The 20,439-nt window shown below is 37.5% G+C and overlaps 3 protein-coding genes across 4 annotated transcripts in view; 1 reads left to right on the top strand and 2 right to left on the bottom strand.

Annotated features, from left to right (window-relative positions):
* Positions 1-12,531, bottom strand: part of Meltrin (disintegrin and metalloproteinase domain-containing protein meltrin) — a 70,524-nt gene extending 57,993 nt beyond the window's left edge. The window contains exon 1 of one of the 2 annotated variants that reach the window (XM_033349984.2): positions 12,397-12,531. In XM_033349984.2, coding sequence (XP_033205875.2) covers positions 12,397-12,520 — 124 coding nt within the window. In that variant the 5' untranslated portion in view covers positions 12,521-12,531. The remainder of the gene's footprint in view (positions 1-12,396) is intronic. The other variant, XM_076624948.1, reaches the window with a different exon arrangement.
* A 201-nt stretch (positions 12,532-12,732) lies between these two features.
* LOC117166212 (cilia- and flagella-associated protein 206) lies at positions 12,733-16,912 on the top strand. The gene is made up of 13 exons (XM_033349996.2): positions 12,733-13,308; positions 13,404-13,569; positions 13,641-13,821; positions 13,893-14,062; positions 14,138-14,351; positions 14,416-14,545; positions 14,627-14,734; positions 14,798-14,900; positions 14,984-15,051; positions 15,147-15,295; positions 15,367-15,465; positions 15,533-15,668; positions 15,729-16,912. The coding sequence occupies exons 1-13, from the start codon at positions 13,216-13,218 to the stop codon at positions 15,954-15,956; spliced, it is 1,845 nt and encodes a 614-aa protein (XP_033205887.2). The 5' UTR covers positions 12,733-13,215; the 3' UTR covers positions 15,957-16,912.
* On the bottom strand, positions 16,058-20,200 carry Non2 (upstream activation factor subunit spp27 homolog Non2). Its single transcript, XM_033349994.2, has 5 exons — positions 20,057-20,200; positions 18,653-18,743; positions 18,026-18,318; positions 17,696-17,949; positions 16,058-17,616 (listed from the first exon to the last, which is right to left on the bottom strand). Exons 1-5 carry the CDS (start codon positions 20,097-20,099, stop codon positions 17,500-17,502), a joined length of 798 nt encoding a protein of 265 aa, XP_033205885.1. The 5' UTR covers positions 20,100-20,200; the 3' UTR covers positions 16,058-17,499.
* Between the last annotated feature and the right edge of the window lie 239 nt (positions 20,201-20,439).

The following is a 20,439-nucleotide window of genomic DNA, read 5'->3' as shown; positions in this document are numbered from 1 at the left end:
CAATTAATTAGAAGTTTTTCTTCGAGTTTGCTACCATCTACGTAATCTTTTTGTAATAAACCAACTCATGGAAGTAGTTAATTTGATTTTTTTTTTTAAATTGAACATTAGCGGTGTACTTGTTTAATGAAATTAAGAAATTGATCAAATATGCAGCTCGTTAATAGTCGGAGAGTCGAAAAAGTATCTCAAATGTATTCAATGTATCATCGAGAGCAACGATACTTAGAAAGAGTTCAAGGGAACTTTTTCACTAGGAAAGGCGATCTTTTTGAAAACAAATACATCGACCACTGATTCGACTTTACGAGAGCTATAAAGACGGAGTAAAGATAGACTTCCGATGAGGAGAGAGATTCGTGGAATCTGGTCGATGTTTGGCTGGTAAAGTTTCGACGATGAATACGAGAATCTAAAAGAAGTGGTTGCTAAAGTATAAAGAACGCTTTGAAAAGCCAACTCTCGCATTGACTCGACTCAAAGTATAAAGATCGCTACTTGTGATTCTGACAGATTTCAACGATCCAGGTTTTCGGAATTCTAGCTAATATACGAAATGGTGCAATTCGATCGTTTGATCGTATCTTTTACTGTTCTCTAGTAGCTGCTTCTCTGTAGTAGCATCTTTTCCTGATCTTAAGAGAATTCTCAACCGAATTCTACCTATACTTAAAAACTGCCGAACTTAATGGCCTATTTTCTCTTCGATTATTAAATTATTAAATAAATTATTAAATTATTAAATTACTGAAGTTATGTGAATCAAATTATGACTGAATATTCGACTAGTCGTGCTAAATAGATTAAGTGCACGAATCTTTTTTACATGCACTTAGTAAATCGTTTATAAAGTGACGAGTGACCTGTTTTTACATATGGACTTACTTTGTCGATTTAATAGAACAATAACTTCGTATGATTCGTCACAAACATTTCCTCCAATTTTTAAAGAAATTGCAAAAAGTGGGACAAAACTGTCAAAAAGCGGTTTACCTGTTTGTCTGGTTTCTTAAAGACGAATATTACTTGATTTCACAAGTTTATATTTATCAGGAGGAAATGGGATAAAGAATCGCAAATTCCAAATAATAAATAAATTCTACGAACTAATATTTATAACATAATCGTTATTCTCTATACTTTTCGATTTATGGCGTTAGAGCAGTATGGTTTCTGAGCAGCTTAAATAACCCTGTCCTACTATACCGAGTAAGATTTGATTCTTACGACAAATCGAACCGCGCTACATTCTCATAAAAGTGTGAAACGCTCTTCTCGTAAAAATTCTTCCCTGCGTTTATCTCGACAGAGACGCGAACTAGAACTCAAAGGAAATGTCTTCGAGGTGGTCGCATTTTCTGTACGAACTCGGCCAAAAACGGATTCCACGATATCCATTTTCGCCGAGGGAACTTCGAGGCGTGGGACAACGCGAGAAAAAAATCAACGTGTCCTATAATTTTCGCGTTCGCGATGAAAAGTCCGACGTTAATGTCGCACTCGGCGGATGCAATTTAACGGTAACACGGCGATTTGCATAATTGGTCCAGATTGACTCTGTTCCGGTGGCTTGATCCGAATTGACCGCTGAATCGTTCAACGAGAAGAAAATCCGCGGCCTGGATGCAACGCTTGCAAACAACCAATAAAACATTCCAACGATCACGACGACTGGTAATGTCACCTTGAAGAAATGTGCAGGAGATTCGACCGGAAATAAGAAGCGTCACCGCAAAACTGGAGAACAGTCGACTCGGATGCAAATGAGATTACGCAATAGGATACAATTATTTCAAACCGCAATGTGATGAACGTGAAACGTGACGTCGCACCTTGCTAACTTGGTGATTAGTGTAGCGCAATCTGTGTTGTACCTACTTTCTTGACATTTTAGAACGAAGCTTGTAGCGGAGGAAGATAATTTCCCATTTTTATAAAACAAATTTACCTCGAACAAAGGATCGAACAATCGAATAATACGCCAAAGTTATGTAACAATAATAAAATGTATAACGTTCCTGAAAATACAATGAATCACGGACATTCGTACGTTAATTTTAAAATTCTCCTCAATGATGCGGATGTTGGAATAACGGAGCTTAATTAATTAACATTCTCGTTGTTCAAAATGACGAAACTTGTTTCGCGAAAACATATGAATTATTCAAACTTGTTAATTGAGGGAAGACAATACGGATGCTTTTCGTGACTCATTATAGCATACTGTTTCCTCAGAGTACAAAAGTCGCAAACGAGTATAAGCCAAAGGATTTTCTCACGATGAAAAGATACTATTCGACCGAAAATAGTCCAAAAAGCACGGAGAGTGTTAGAGAAGTAATAAATAGAGACGGAAGAGGAAAGATGGAATGTGTGTCTCGTTGGTCCACTCCGAATGACGATCATCCGACGAGCAACAAGTAACAACGAGCGTGAAATAACGGGCTGCCGAAGGACAGGAACGTTTGTCGACGCGAAGAACATCTGTAACGCTACGTGACATCGACGCGAATCGGTTGGGAGCAGCGATTAAGCGGTCGAGTCGTAAACCGACTCGAAACTCGAAACGAGTCGTCAAGTTTGCGAACCAGGCCATTGTCTCCTCGCGCAATTATCCTCTAGGTGGAATTGGAACAGGGGAGGTCGTCGGTTTCCTGGGCATTCACGGGTCCAAGCCACGAGTTCGCAAAGCGAGCTTAATTCGAGAGCATATGGTGGCCGCTGGCACGCGTCGCATAATTTCGTTCCAATGGTCGGCGTGTTTGGAAAGCCTCGACGGAAATAGCCGGGCTTCAATGAGACTCGGAAGTACAATGAACGCCACTCGCTAAGGGGATTCGATGATTGCCGCCTGGCCACGTTGTTGCATCGTCAACACTACCTTCGTGCCTCTCTCTCCCCATCTGTATAATTTTGCTTGCTTGTTTACACCCTCTGTATCGTGTCTAATTAATCGACACATAATTTCATACTTCGTGGACAGTAATAATTATAGAGTACATATGAATTGTTTGGAAGCCACACTTTGGATCAATTTCGGAAACGAAAGGTAGGAAAAGAGTAGAAAGAACGTATAGTGATGTAATCATGGATTTAAACCATCGAACGAAACACTGAATCCCCATGATCGTCAACTTTTCAAAATGACGAAGCAAGTTTATTTGCCTGTTCGGCTTGTGGCTAAATTTGAATATATTTTTAGAAAAATAGGAAGTGAATAAATAAGCAATGTAAAAATTGCAAAAATAACGCTCGGGAAATCGGGTAATTAATCTTCTTCGCGGTTCGCTTTGTCCGACTTGTTTTTCCTTAAAATATGGCTGGATGGTTAAACAGGGCTGGAGTCAAGGAGAGTCCCTCGTGTCAATTGCCACGACCTACTGTCCGAAATAACGGTGCAACGTTTGAGATGTCGAGACGAACGCGACTCTGGAAATCAGGCCACAATGGGACTTCGAGGAAAACTTATTTCTTACCCTCGCATGAAAATGTAACCACTTGCCAACGAGAAGAACAGAATCGACAAAAAGATATGCAATGTATTTTTGACGATAAGTTTCAGCGTTCTTAGTTAACCTAGCGGTATTGCAATTGATCGAGATCTTATTGCCACGGTTGGCAGAATAAAAAAAGAAGGAAAAGAAGCGGTATTTTCGTCACAATTGAAAGTAGAGTCGTCCTCGACCGTGTACGTTTAAACGTTCGCGTAACTCGTTTTAAATTTCAAATGTGCGTGACGGGGTTACTTGGGCGTCGAACCGGTTCGGTTCGCGGGAACTCCAGCCATGGAGAAAGGGTGAAAGAGTAAACTGATGGTAATTTAAACCGTGATAGTGGCGCCCATATGCCACAGCTGGACTTTTATTTTAGTTCTATCCGTTCGACGCTTCGCCAGCGGAAAGCTTTACGATCGTCTCTCGCAGTAAACGTCCGCGTCCGTATGTTACGTAGAGAAACGCGCCTTTAAACACAGTGAGATTAAGAGACACCGTTTCGTTCGGAGACCGGATCCCGTTTTCCTTCAAGAACGCCCGTTTCAAAATCAATTCCGACATTGGCAACACCAACACCGCGGAGGAATCTAGGACTCTGCCCATTGCCGGAGTCTCGAAGGTCGATCGATGAAACTTTCATCGTCCGCGAATCGAGCGAACCGATCGAATGTGACACGATTTTAACGATTGCAGAAATAACGTCGACTAAGACGTCAAGATAGATCAAGGACGAACTTCATTTCCGGTTTCTCATAGTCTAAAGTTATTATTATTATTATTTACTTATTTGATACATGTTCTCCGTTGATGGTAAATGGCGAGATCCGAGAACGTAGATTTAACCGTGTGAGTGCCAAACAATGCGATTGCGCTGTTTAGATTTTGTGTCGAAAAGTCCCAGTACATTTGAACGCTACGGACGACTGACGGTATTTTGTATTTCATTGTTATCTTCTCGGTAATTTTTATTGAACAAAACTTGAGATATTTATAAAGTAATAGTATGTGTACTAATAGTAGCATATATAATAATATAGATGTATTTCATAAAGTAACGAATATGACGAGCGCTATTGCGCCGCTTGTTTCTCTGCGCAATCGATTACGACAAGCGCTATCGCGCTGTTCGGGATTTTTCGACTCTGTTTTTCCAATGATCCCCCCTTGGGACTCAAACGTGACTAAGCCATGACAAAGTAATATTAAACTACATTAGGCGAGGACTACAGTACGAGAGGATAGATTATAAAAATCTACTCAAATCTAAATACTTTTGTAGAAGCATGAATTGTAGGAGTTGCGAACTACAGATAGTGCCATTAATCAACTTGAAGAGGACGAAAGCAGTTTGTAGCGTTTTTTCGAGATTTCTCTGAGATTCGAGAGATCTCGAGCAAAGTTTGTTCAAGATGGAACTATAAAAGTTAGTTTGAAGGTGGAGAAATCGTGGACAGAATAGTTCGAAAAGAAGCGTGGGGTTTTTCGAACAACTGAAATCGCGATAATCTGCGGATGTTGCGAACGATGCGTCGGCTGGTACGGCTCGCCCACGGCTGGCACGTATCGTTTATAAAATTCTGCCCACACGTGGCACGAGCCTCTTCGTCGCCTCGATCGTCGTCTCATTGAGCTTAACGCTCTTGACCCGTTGCTGAGCCCTGCCTTAACGGCTCGCCTTTCCTACGCCCGTCCCGTTGCTTTAAATCCTCGTCTAGCAATTGAGATTTCCTACGATCGTCCCGTGAACAATTTCCATACGCCAGGTTTCGCTGCGTGATTATTTCCGTGCAGATCGTAGCAGACACTGACGCGCCATATCGATAGAAAATCAACGAATAAAATACAGCAGCGGCAATTTAAATACAATCGGCTTATCCTTTCTTACTAACTACGCTTGCCGCGCAATTAACGAGACGTTTATAGCGGAAATTATCGTGTCGTCGCACGTATTTGCCATTATAAAGATGAATATGTTTTTATATAGTAGACTTGTTGAAGCACGTAAACGCAAGAAAACACGTTTCTGAACAGTATCAGTACGTTGTTGGCAAATATTTTACGATAGATAGACTGAGGTTATTTGTGCAATTGTGGGATATTTGAAAGCGTAAAAATACACGGAATGCACATAATATGCGAGAATATAAGGAATATCTAGTCCGATCTCGTGATACTTGGTAGGTAAAATTCTTACTTGTGGTCACGAATACTTGAATTTTCATTCGCAAATGAAGATTTCAGGGAAAAGATACGAGAGATACAATTTGTACTTTAATATTAGGTTGTTCGAAAAGTGTCTTTCTTTTGCAGACGCGTCTTTTACAACAACGCACCTTTATACAAACATAAAACCTAATCTGATCTTTGTCTTGATAGAACAAAATGAATCATACGTAATTCGACAAAATAACGTAAAACGAAAAATGTTGCGCATCCATTATTTCCTTATAAAGCGAAGGAAACTTTTCGGACGACCTAATATCATCGAGTGAAAAATGGAAAAAACCTATTCGATGTAAAGATATAAGACTTTCACTGATAGATGACAAATTCATCAAGTTCTGTGAAAGAACAAACAGTTATGGAATGTACATACACAGTTATAGAATAAGTTTGCTCGTGAAAGCACGACCGGACCATCGATCCAAGCAGAACAAATAAATACGCTGTGACTAAAAACTGTGACTAAAGTTTGCGATCTTTGACAGAACTGAATCCCTTCGAGAGGCATTGAACTTTGTAAAAAAAATCTAAGACGATTTCGGCCGGGATTAATTAATCGGATTTCCGCCGCTACGGAACATCGATTCTCGGACCGGATTTCCTTAAAAAAGGAGCAGAAGAGTTGCCGAGCACAGGACACGAAGTAAAACTTTCCAACGTTATCTAAAAGCCTTGTCCGACGAAGTTTTAAGCTTTCAGCCGCAATGTCCAGCAGTGACTCGATCGAAAAGGTATAGAATCTCCATTTGCGACATAGACTGTCGACCATAAGTATTAGAACGCGTCATTGGATTTTATGTCGATAAGTTCAACAAGAAAAACATATCAAACACAAAACATCGATACATGTGTCGAGTCGACGTAAAGATTGACTAATTCAGTAAAGCGAAGTAAAATCAGTATGAGCTTCGTGGCGATAGTTAGATGATGAAGTCATTTTCGTATAGATAGGAGCGAGGAATATTTTTTAACACGGCTATGTTAATTTTAAGCCTATTTTCGTCCCATAACATAGTAACTGCAAGCTTGCTACCTCGTTCTCTTCGTATTTTTGTTACAAATTTTTTTAAGTAAGACTATATGACCGATATTGATACAATATCTTTTGCTTAGAATATACATATATCCATAGAACACATTTCTCTATCAAACCCCGGGATAGCCCCTATATTATACTAATAATTATTACTATCGTCGTTCGATTCTTTAGAATCAAACGATGAAATCTGATGGAGTTGATCAGTTTGGTTTGCGTATGGTTGAAGTAGGTAACAAAGAGATATTCTAATACTTGTGGCAATATATGTCAAAAAATGGAACATCCAAAGCGTGTGGTTTCTGTGGAGACGCGTTTCTCCTTCGGGCTCCGGATAGGGTGAAGGGGTGTCGCACCCTCGTCACGGACGCCGCGACAGTTTTTTCCTTGCCCGACGGTGATCTCGACGCGGCGCGGCGCGGCTCGTTTTAACGGCCAGACAATGAAGAAGAATGTAAAGTGGCGCGGCGAGGTTCCATTGCCTTTCTCGCAGCCGCATTGTTGCCCCGTCACAGACGCTCCGGGGAACGTTTAATCAAGACTCGTGCAAATGAAAATCGTCGATCACCCCTGTCCAATGGATCGTGGGTATTTCATTCTAACGATTTTCGATCGCTGTTGGACGCTCCACGCGACTCTTTAACATCGTCTCGTTTCGATCCACGCGACGAGATCGTTGGATTTTCAAATGAACGAAGAGAACAGGATCAGATTATCGGGGCTCGATTCGATTCAATTATTTTCAGTAGAGAGAATGGACGAACATTTTCGTAGAATTCACGACAAGTAATCCCGAATTGAGCAACATACATATCACTAATTTGCAATGTCGAGTGCCGTGTCGTTAAATCCAGGTAATATGTTTTTACACAAAGTGAATCATCGACATGGCCCAATATACTCATTTTGCCCGGCGAGAACGCATGATTAATTATTACTGCGCGTAGAAGCAAGAATTCGGTATTGTTCTCCTATTTATTCACGGTTTTCGCATTCGTTGATACACATCGATTACCAACGTGCTTTCAATACTGTATTCTCTCCGATTTCGTGGAAACGAGTAAACAAATTATTTATCCACTGCAAACATTCAAAGCCAAATGACAATACCTATCAGGTAAACACTACAGGTTAATTACGTTCAGCTAATTTCATAGCCTGTCTTGCATATGTAAATTAATATTTCTAGTAATATTTTACAAAACACAAGTTATTAACATTAATAAAATCTCGATCAAAGTCTTTGTATATAAATAACAGAATCATAAAATTGAAAATAAAACAAATGAATTTTACAAAGAAATTTCACAAATTATTGGTTATGGGAATTAATCCACAGTTTTAATTTCGATATCTCGGGTGTTCTTCTTTCAAACGGAATGTAAAAGCTATGGCGATCTTGAATGAACGCTGACCCGGCAGAGATAAGACTTCCTAATCACCAACTGTTCCAACCGTAAACTCATTCTTAATTACAGTCTTCTTGCAAATTGGCAGATACGTGTCTGTTAACAAAGGCAAGAGAACAACGACACTGGAACTGCGCAATTGCGAGTCTTTTCCTTCTTTCCGCCCAGAGAACACGTGCGCGAATGTTTCTCGATATAACGGAGAAACTCGTGTTCGTGGTTTACAGTTAGACGACATTGCTTTTTTCGCATATCGGAGTTAATCATCGGCGTTGATTAACTCTGGTACGTGTAAACCGGTATGGATCCTAATATCGGTCGCCGGGAACAGGAAACGCACGATCGGCATACGAAAAACGATTTCAGAATTCTACAGTGCTGTTCAAAAGTATATAGACACTTACTTTTTGACAGAATGTAAGAAAGTCGCAGAACGATTTTTACTCTATCGGAGTCGTCGTAGAATATAAAAAGAAAAAAGTTACAAACGGAATCTGCGAGTGTTAGACCGAACCACCTTTGTCATTTAAGAAGACAATTTTAGAATCTGCTGCTTTCTTAATAATAAAAATAATCAGAGGTATATTAGTCTCTCGTATTCCCTCGATTGATTTCTTGTTTAAATAATAAAGTAGAGCTTTTAAAGAAAAGACTCGAGTCAAATAATGAAAATTGGGAAAAATGATTAAACGGCATAATTACCATATGTTTTAGTAATATTCATATATCGTTAATCGAAATCGACCAAAGTTTCTACATATTTATGAACAGTAGTATACGTCGTGAGTGCCGAGAGTACGAGAGAGCCCATAAATCGACTGGTTGGAGAGTAAGCGGAGTCACCGATAAGCGGAAGTCGCGGTGAATCGACCTTCCCCGTTAGACGCCGCTTATATTTATGATCAACCACTTAAATGAACGTCGCGCCGCACCGATACAATCCGTATGCATATACTGTGTCGTTTGACGATCATGGAAATTGCGTTAATTCGTTCCAAGTAAATATAGAATGATTCTATTCATGAATCATTCTCGTTTGACTCGATCGTAGCGTTGTGGTCATGGTAATCGTTCGTTCTACTTAACCCCTGACTCTCGCGTTTTTGAATCGCAGCGAGTTCTCTGAGAATGAACAAAGACGAGAGCAAAGACAAGCGACTACTGATTAAACGCGATCTAAAATCGAATGGAAAGGAGAGATTAATCGGTAGAAGATCACGGATTCGCAAATACGATTCGATGAGTTTCTCAAACTCGTTTGAATCACTTCGATTGGAAAGTGGAACGATTGAGAAACAGACGATGAGACGTTCTTTCTATTATTTGTCACGCATCGCTAATCTCTGAAATCTGAACATTAACGCAGAGACGCATAATTATTTCGACTACCATTCGTGAGTAGATTTGGTAGGTTTCTATTAGTTTTTAATAGTAGTGGATTTTTCCAAATTTTCAAATCAAACGCAAACTAATCCTTTTGCTAAAAAGGTGTATAACGAAATTTCCTGTAAATTTCCAATTGAATGATCGCTTGTTATAGAAAAAGAATCTTCTTCGTCTAATTTGTAGTTTGAAAAATCGAGCAATCTACAGGTAAGGAGTTTTTACGTAACGAAATACCATTTAATACTAGAAATTACGATAAAAATCAATTCCATCGCGCTATAGTATTCTATCGTTTTTCCATAAACTTGTCAAAGAGAAGCAGTGTGCGGATACGTTTTAAACGACAGTGTAACAGAAAGAGAGAGTTTATACTGCAAGTTCCTATTTTCGAAACCGACGCTGAAAAATATTTTCGCGTTAGGAGAAACGAAAATCACGGTGATTCGAACTTCTTGCAGATAATGTGGGCAACGCAAGCCAAAAAGTACGAGATGGTATACACGTACACACCTCGTCAACTCGAAGAACCACTCGACCATGTCGACGCCTTGAAGGAGGATGGATTAATCATCGATTAGAGGCAAACGATCGGGTTGACTTTGAGTGTAGCTGAAGCTCGTCTCGCCCAATGAATCATACGAACACACCGGACGTCCCAGACATCCGTCCACTGCCTACGAACTTTCTCTGTCTTTATTGACTTTTCATTCGAGTCAATGTTCCATGGTTATCATTTGCATCGATGTTCTACTATGCAGCAGTTATTTTATTCCAACATTCGATAAACAAGCCTCGTAATGCTATACTTATTGATGGTACTCGGTTAATTAGCCTACGTTAAAGAGCAATTATGAACGTAACTACGTAAAAGAGGGATGTGTATTGTTTAACGTTTCACGACGCATAAACAAAGTAATATGTACGTTCAATCTTCGTTAATCTCGTTTGATGCTGTAAACGTTCTGTAATAATAGTATACATGTACACTTTTAGATTGCTTTCAATTTTCACCAATACAATTATGACAGTCGTGTTTACACGATTACAGTGTTTAATGAAATTTCGAAAAACTTTTTTATAACACATACGGTATGAATGTAAAAGAATGAAAACAACAGGCTATAGATCGATAAACGTTTCACGAATGGGCAGGATTACCGTGAAAAACCTACAGCGACTGATGAGCCGACCGACTATAGGCACACTTTCAAGGATTTTCTACGAGTACCTTCACGGACTAGTGAGCGTTCCGAGAAGGACGAGAAAATAACGAACACACGACGCAAGATCGTGCGCCGCCACGAATAATTAAACCGTTGTTAGTGCTACTGCTTTCTTCGCCTATCCGCAGCCTGTTTTCTGTACCGTTTGTGTTTAGGAAACGTAACGCGAAAAATATTGTTTTGCTAGGAAAAGCAGGACGAGGTTTTTCGAGAGGGCTCGACGGATTCGTTAGCATACATTGTTTCACGGAAGCAGCGAGCCTGTAACTCGCAGAAACAACCTCTTGCAACGAGTCAACGAGAGTTTACTCTCTTATATATGGCCTCGACGCGACGGTGCATTTCATAGCGTTTGTTTTTTATCCTAATATAAATGCTTCCTCAAATCGGTCGGTTGTAACTGAAAGACTTAATCCACTTATGTTCGTTAACTATCGATAACAATGACCAAATCTTCCAGTCCAAATTTCGAGATTTCAATGTCTCAAATATTGATTCCTTAGATTTCAAATCTGGAATGTAACGTTAGACTGATACGAATATTAATATTTATAATATTTCAACCCATGCTAGATAGCGAATCGAAGAAGAAAATTAGACGTCTCATATTGTGTTATAGAGAGGTATGTTATTATTCCAGAGGTATGTATATATTATATATTATTATATGCATCTTATCCTGATAAATAATTAAACCGAATATCCTATAAATTGTCGGTACGATCGCGAGTATTAACTGTTTAGGTGTATGGTTTGCTCGTAAATCTTCATCGATCCGTCTAACGTCACCCAGCTCATCCTTCTTCCAAAACACAACGAAGATTTTCTTCGCCTGTTTTTTTGGCCGTTATAACTTTGTACGTTTCTTTGTTGCTAATGTCAATTATTATAATATATAATACGATAATACGTTAAGTTGGTTGTATTTTATCGGGGGAATATCGAATAATAAGGATACGCGTTCGCATTAATGTATGCGTTAAAATACACTATATTCACATTAGTAAGGTTTGCATTGTTTGGCCACTCGAAAGCTACCACCCTACGCGCTTTACAATATGCGCATACGTTAAATATACACAAGCCTCTCCATCAACTTTATTTAAAAAATAAACGTCAACTTCGACTAAATCAAACATTCGACGATCGAAACAATTCTCGACCTACCTTTCGTATTTTACTTCGATAGCTTTTGTCTCAACGATACGAACTAGAAGAAGCATTTGTCTGATCCACAATGAAACGTGTATATCGAAGCAGTGTAAATTCGATACATATAGGTATGTCTATGTATAGGCATAAACGTGCATATATGACAATCAATCGAAGTAAACGGTACGCGACTGTCACATAAAAATATTACAAACACATATCATGTACGATTTGCATGCTTAATTACAATTCAGATACAAATGTTTACAAGATTTAGTGAATAGCTGCAGGCAAGAACGTGATAACTTTTTAGCTCTCAAAGACGTAAAGTAATCCAAACAAACAAAGCTAGAGGGAGGTTGGAATAATCGCGCCATTGAAAACTACAAGACACACGACGGTTACTCCGACTGACTGTCTGTTTTGTTTTTGTTTTCTTTTTTTACAAAGGTGAGAGAATTTCAACGACTTACCATGGCTCTCGGTGTATACATCAGGTAGAATCGCGAGTAGTACCAAAACCAGCACTAATTTGCACTGCACCGTCGCACCACTGACGGTACATAGCGAATTCGAGCACCAGATATCACTCAACATGTTTCTTGGGCAGCGAATCACAATGCACAATGCTTACGCGAACGTCATGACAACCGGTAATCACGTTTTTGCGTTCCGTGCTCTATCTGCTTTCGTGACGCACACACCACACCGTACTGGCCACCCAACCCGACTGCTCCGTCGGTTTGGACTGTTGCGACACCTCTGACGGAGCTTCGGCCCCCACCTCGTCCGTTTATCGAGCCATCGAAGTTTACGAACGTCTACGAACTTTATCGAACTCGAAGCGCGCCGATTACAGCCGCATTTAAATCGTGTATTACTTTCAGTATGTTTTTCATTGTATTTTTCTCTCCTTTTCCGCTTTAATAATTATTATTCACGAGTTCTTTTTGTTGACCTCTGCAAATATGAATTGCTAATCAATTAACGGCAGAAATACGCAGGAACTAATAAACTATTATAAATCACAAAAATATAATAAAAGTCGTTTTATCTTCAGTTCAATGATTAAGGTGGAAAAGCTGAAAAAAACATTCAGTTCTTCGATATGAAATTTCTAAAAAAAGAAAGACATTTCTTTTTATAGATAAAATAATAATCGTACACTAAGCTTTGAATGTAAAAGGTCGTGTTTGGGATATCGATCAAACTTTAGAAAGCAAACCAATACAGTCGGTCGACGACAACTTAAAATATTAATTCATAAGATCAGTTGTATTTAGATCTTAATCATGGAAAATTTGCGAAGGGAATTAATAAGTAGTATAATGATCGCGTGTCAAGAACGCGAGGTAGACGTGACTGAAGATTTTATTTCCTTTTTGGTATGTATCTTTTATGCGAGAAATTTCAATATTAAGTTAACCTAAATAATTATTAATTTGACACAAGACATGGCTTTTTTCCTACATGTTTACAGCTCACTTTGTTTCAATTAAATCCTATATATGAAATTAAGGTAGACGACGAAGAAAATAATGAAAAAATTATTCAAGCGATAGTTGAAAAAATATGCGATCAAGAAAGACCAAGTTTAACGATATTAAAAAGTCAATTATATTTTGCGAAGCACTATCACGATAGAGGTGAAAATAAACTTTGAGAATGCCAAATGATCGATATAGGACAGTGAAATATGTATGTTTAATTTGTATAGACGAGACTGTTAAGCGCCATAGGTTGCGATTACATCAAAAAACTGGACCATTAGTGGCGGAAATTTGTCAGACAGAGAAACTTGCGAATAAACAGGAGTCAGAAAAGTTGTACCATAAGATGTTGGTGGTTATTACTTTCTTAAGTGGTCTTGGAAATCCTACTGTATCTTCTGTGCTCAAGTAAGAATATTAAAACACGTTCTCGTGATACTGGTTATTATTAATTGGAGGTAAAAAGTTTACTTTCTTAGGGAAGTATCGGTGGCACTGCAAAGCGTTTTTCAACCTTCGGAATTAGAACAATATGTAAAGATGTCTAAACGTGAGAAGGAAGAACAGCTAATGGAATTAATGTGCATAGTTGCAGGAATACGTTTATTTAATAGAGATAACCAACGCGGAGGCGAAGGCATCGACGATTGTGAGTCCTTGGCGACTAATAGAAAGATTGTTACATTATGGAGAAACAGATCATTAATGTAAAATATCTGTTTAGTGCCAGCTATTTTGCAAAAAGCTACTAAAAAAACGCGCGACTGTATCATGGAATTTTTGGAACGTCTAATGACAAAAATCTATAAATTTACTGCAGCCATCGAAAAAATATGTCTCGTTAGAAAATTAATACCACTTGGCGTTTATACAATTGAGAATGTAAACTGGGCAGCCGAAATGTTAACTGCATGTCGGCAACAAGAAATTTACGTCAGGTGTGTCGTTCAACATTTGTTAATATTAATTTGATCATTTCGAAAGCTAACCTGTTTGTTATAGGAAACTGTTAAGCGATGTAGAACGAAGCGAAAAAGAGATACAAAATTATATGGAACGTCTTCAAGGACGTCTGTTTAAGCTTCACGATACCGTGAGATATAGGACTGCTATTCCTACTGTTCAAGTATATGTAAGAAATTATATCATACTATACGTCTTTTGCATGATTTTTCATTTTAGAAACATTACTTCTTATCCCTGAATTTTTCAGCCACAATTTATCGACTTAGCAGATATATGGATGGGACTTCAAGATGAGGTGATTATATTAAGTGGCATAAATAACTTTTTCTGGGAACTTCAAACTCTGAGTGCAAAGGTAATTGTTTTATATATATAATTATATATGTATATGAGCTCCAACGAACCAAACATTCAATAGACCGTGAATGCATACAACGAGCCGCTATTGACCGATATGCTGTCTAACGAAGAAGTCCTCACAGATGCTGAAAGACTAGAGCAATCAATGGGTGAACCAATAAGTAATAAGATGAATTGCAAATTAACATTGTAACATTGGTTAGACACAGAAAGCTACAAATTAAATTATAAATTCCTTTTTCAGGGGAATGCGGCGAGTGCACTATCTATCACCCTAATGAAACTAAGGATTTTGAAAATATAAATTTAGAGGTAAAATTATGCGTATGATATACTATGTAAACTAGATACGCTAAATGACAGATTGTAGAAAACAACATTTCCTAGGTTAATAAATTCATCATCAGTTTCTAGGATTTTGCGCGTGGAAGTTCGTTAGTGAACACGGAGCATTGATCCCGGGAAATCCGAATAACGGTATTGTTAAATGGAGAGGAAAATATTACGTATTTTGCTCGATTTTAGCAGCCCAACAATTCGGACAAGATCCTGATAGGTATCTTCATCAAAGTATAAAAACATAAGTGTATCGAAATAAATAAATGGATAAATAATAAGTTTTCACAGGTACATTTATGAGGCTCTTGATTACATACGCAATCACGTTGAATATGTGTATTTGTTTCAAGTACACGATGATGTTCGAGCTCTACAAACACAAGAAGTGTTAGTATTTAAAATATTTAAAAAGAAACACATTGAAATTATTAAAACATAAATATTAATTAACAAGGTTGTCGGAAGAAGGACCTCAATTAAAAACTTGTCAACATCAAATGGTTCAAACAGATTTGCATATACTTCCACCTTCCATTGACAAAAATTATTCTTCGAATCTTTGGGAACTAAGAAACAGAGCATTGCACTTAGTAAGTACTGTTAATAAACAGTATAAAGGAGAGAGGAAGATTTCATTCTCTTCTTTCTAGGCAACTATAAGCCGATGCACAACACGCAGTACGCAAACATATAAATCCAACTTCCGATACGGTATTTACGTACAAGCAGCTCCGCCCCGAAATAAAGAAGTTCAAACGAGGAGAGATAATTATATGAACACAAAGAAACTCTTAACTTATATCTTTGGCTTGCGGGGGAGGCGCGATGATAATCAACATGTACTATCTTTCTTAGAAGACGAACTCGAACATTTATAGATATGTATTCAATTTTACATTAGTTTAAAGGACGAATTGGATAGGATTGTTCGAGGACATCTACGATAGAATGAAGCTACAAAGGGCACTCTAAAAAAAAATGAAAGCAATATCTTTTAATGATGTTTTCAAATACATTCACGAAATATCAGGGCATAACCTGCACTTTTCTTCATTTAAAAAACAAACTGATATTATAACTTGTTATTCTGTGTACACGTTCATCTTTATCTTCACTGTAGTGTTTTCATTATCAATTGTTTGCAATGATTTCTTTGTGGCTTCCATTAATTTAGGCCAGCATTCATTAATTTATATTCAAAATACACAAATTTTTCCATACAACGAGGTGTAAATATCCACACTAGGGGATTAATTCTATACCTCGCATCATCAACCTATCTTATTCCTACAATTCAACATTGCATAATGCTGCACATACTGTGACTTTTAATATGCATGCATTGTACCTTCACTGAATACATTATTTTACCATTAAATCTTAAGAGTTAGGTCAATTCTTTACACAAAGAAACCTATATTACGACAATAATTATTAATTACATGATAATACAATTAAATTTCGCTTAGTAATAATTTTAGTGTATAATATAACAATTATACAGAAGATGTATACAGGATGTTGATTTTTCGTATTATCTTTCTCTTAATTTTTTCCACACTCTTTTTTTGCCTTACCACATATCATTACTCCTCTCTCTCTCTCTCTTTGTTGACAAAACTGTTTATCTCTCTGTTACATCCATTGCAGAAAAGTAATCAACGTTAAAAATAAAAAGATGAAAATATTGTGTGATACTCGGGCGGAAATTTTTATTTAATTTTTTTGGATTAAAAGAAAATCCAAATAAATATAAACGCAATAATTGCTATAGTAATCCCTTGTATTTAATTTTCTTCAGATATTGACTGTCACGTAATAAAATAAAAAAGAATTTATTGTTAAAAGAATCTATAGTAGTTCTCGCCACTTCATTTTTACTGCCACAACGGCACACCGTATTTTCATACTCGATGAAAGGGACTGTTTACAAGAACCACCAGGTAAACGATAGAACATTAACTCTGAATACATTGACTTAAAACCAGCTTATTGACTATCGGCCATTTTAATGTTTTCCACATTTCGAAATCATCCGCACGTCCATGGTACTGACCCTTTCTTTTTATATCATTATGTCATTGATCAAATCTACTTGGATTCCTACTTGTGGGTCATCATTTGCATACACATTTTGGGCAGCTTTTAACAATGTTAACGAGCCACATCTTTAATAATGCCCATAAATAAGGATGCTACATTGCGAACATTCAATAAGACAAAGCAGCTACCATGGACAACAGAATTCATCGGAATGATGTAAACATGGCTAAAGTCTTAAGTCGCAAGAAATATGTGTGTGTTTGTATGTATGTATATTTATGTATGTATCGTGTGAGAAAGATGGAGAGATGCACTTTGCATCCTGGAATACGTTATACAATGTTTATAACCTGTCAGATTTCGTGGTTCAAGGATGATTTAATCTACAAAGTGATTTTTGAGGTACTTCATCATACCAAAAGTTCTAAAACGTTTTACTCCAATTACTTTCAGTAATTCGTCATCGCAAATTGCGTATTGCTTATTCTTAGGATCCTATAAAATAAGAAAATGTATTAGAATACTGGAAACAAAGTAAGTCATAAAAAAAGACCATACAAGAAGTAACACTTACATAAAGATTTCTTTCTTTGATAATACTCCAGATCTTCTTTACGACTTCGTGTCGAGCCATTTGTTCAGCACCAACAACTGCAGAAAGCTCAGGCGATAGTGTGATAGCACGAGTATAACCACCCTTACCTCCAACCCCTTTTCCACCACCACCACCTTTCTTCGCTCCTCCACCTTGGGCTTTCTTAACCTTACCCCAATCTTCATCGCTATCACTATCACTACCCTTCTTTTTTCCTTTCTTGCCAGGTTTATCTATCAAAAATATACCAAGTTATAACTATAGAACAATGAATATGTACATATGCAAAATTTTTTGTGATCTACCTACTTTTTTTAGGGGTAGCTTTTGGTTTTTTTGGATTATATTCCTCATCGCTGGCATCATCATCGCTTGCACTCTCTTCATCATCAGAAGATCCTTTTTTACGCTTATTCATTGCTTTCTTTGCAGGACTTCTTTTGGCTGGTTTCTTCTCCTCTTCCTCCTCCTCTTCCTCTGAACCTTCTTCTTCTTCCTCCTCTCCATCTTCGGACTCTTCACTAGCAGTCTTCTTCTTTTTCTTTGCCCCATCTTGTTTTTCTTGCAAACACTCCATAACTAAAGTATCTACTTCCTTTTTCCTATACATAAAGTTGTTACACAATCCACATTAAACACAAAATAAAACTTGCTAATAAAAATATATTTAATTTCAAAGAAAATGTTGAAGGAGGAACGAGGTAAAAACTTAAGAAAACAGTTTCACACAGAGATCCTTCTTTTCATTTAGGATACACATAAACTCACACTTGAATTATTTTAATTGCAAGAGTGCCTGTGGTATCCAAACAATATATGTATATGTTTATAAATTTTAATAAATATCTTTGAAAATTTGATTCCTTTGTTATAAATGCGACTATAATAGACATATTTATGCTAAATATTGACGATACATTTTAAATGAATTCTTACCTTTCAGTGAGGTCTATGTCAAGTTTTCCTTCAATCTGTAGCCTAACTTTTTTAGCAGACATGGTGGTAAGATCCGCATCCTTAAGGATAGCTAAACATAAAAATGCAAACATTGCATTTTATGTAGAAAATTGTTTCGATAACTCAAATATTCAAAATTTGATAAAAGATAGGCAAATTTATTTATGCAGATTTTACTTTCAATCTACTTTTTATATTCTGTACATTATTCATGAACAGTTAAGTATATGAAATTTTATGAAATATAACAAACAATAATTTTATTAATAAAAGATCAATTATCGTAATACTATTAAATTATTTAAATAACCTAAAAATTTTTAATGTGGCATATTTCATGAAAGTTTGGGTAACGTATTGTAGTTTCCCGCGTCAGAGAGCTAGTAAATATTGAACGAAAATGGCAACCATTCATTGTGCCGGTTGCTGATTCTCTATATCATAGAGAAAAAAATTTCTGAAAGTTAACTTTATCACGAAAATGTAATAAATCGGTTGTATTTCTAAAACTGCTTTCTTTACATCGGCTGATCGATCGTAGAATACATTGGACCTTGGAATAATGGAAAATAGCTAAAAGGTTCGAGCGTATCGGTGGCGTGATTCACAATTCCGGCGGAAATTTATTAGCAAAAATTTAAGGCGATAAACAGCTAAAGTAAAAGAGATTCAAAATAAAAAAAAAAAGGCATTAACAAATATCGATGGACATTGTGTCCATTTTGAGGCGGCGGGAAAAGGTAAAAGCTATCGAGTAAATATGACAACGAAATACGCTGTAACAGCAACTATAACAAGCGAGTAAAATTCGAGGAACGTGGCTATATTTGGCCTGGTAAAATAAAAAATAAAAGCAGGATCCGTTGAAATATTCTAGAAAATGAGGGCACGGTCCATGCTGAGATCGCTTTTCACGGTGCAAAAGACGTTGAGACAAGAGAAAGAGCGAGATATGAAGCATGCGATGGCTTCAGGCGCGCGCCACCACAGTCAGACGCGTCATACAGTATACTATAGGATAGAATAGGGAAAGCTATCATTTTCTAGAAAACCAAGGAAGAATCCAAATTTTCCCAAGACATCGAAAAATTTTATAAAAATCTGAATAGTAGATTACACGAAACGGTTCGGAGATGCAATATTCTAATAAAGCTGTACGTAAGTGGAAATACGATGAATCGTGGTTGTAATGGCCGGCGTGGGGCACGCCACTTCGTCACATCGTGCGCGCTAAAGTCGTCACGTCGCAAGAGCAAAGAGCCCGATTTTCTACATATTCCTAGTCGCAAACGTACCAATAACTTGCACCACGAATGATTACTAACTTAGTTTTATCATATTTGTAGATCAGAGTATGGTAAATCAAAGGATATTGCCACTTACCGGTGATTTCTTTACGAAGCTCTTCGTTCGAAATATCAGCCATGGTAAACCTTCTCGCTGTGCGTACTGCTGCCAACTGAACCTATGCCGGCTGCGGACTCCCGTAGCGTCCGTTGGTACAGTCACCCTATACAGTGAGTCGAAAATTCGTTACCTTTGCAAAGCTTCAAAAACAGATATCTCGGCAGGGATACGTTAAAAACGAATACTATATACACCAAATCGTGTTAGTTTTTTGCGAGCTACAAGTTTCTCATGACGCCCCACTCGTAATTTTGCGATCGAATGATCCTATTTTGACATTCCGCCAATACGTTTGTAAAAACATTTTGGTTGTAACTGTACTTCAAGCGACCGCTCGTGGCTGCCGGTGGCGTCTACAG

The sequence above is a fragment of the Bombus vancouverensis genome, chromosome 15, assembly GCF_051014615.1.
Source record: "Bombus vancouverensis nearcticus chromosome 15, iyBomVanc1_principal, whole genome shotgun sequence".
Lineage (NCBI taxonomy): Eukaryota > Metazoa > Arthropoda > Insecta > Hymenoptera > Apidae > Bombus > Bombus vancouverensis.
This window is presented reverse-complemented; position numbering and strand designations above follow the sequence as displayed.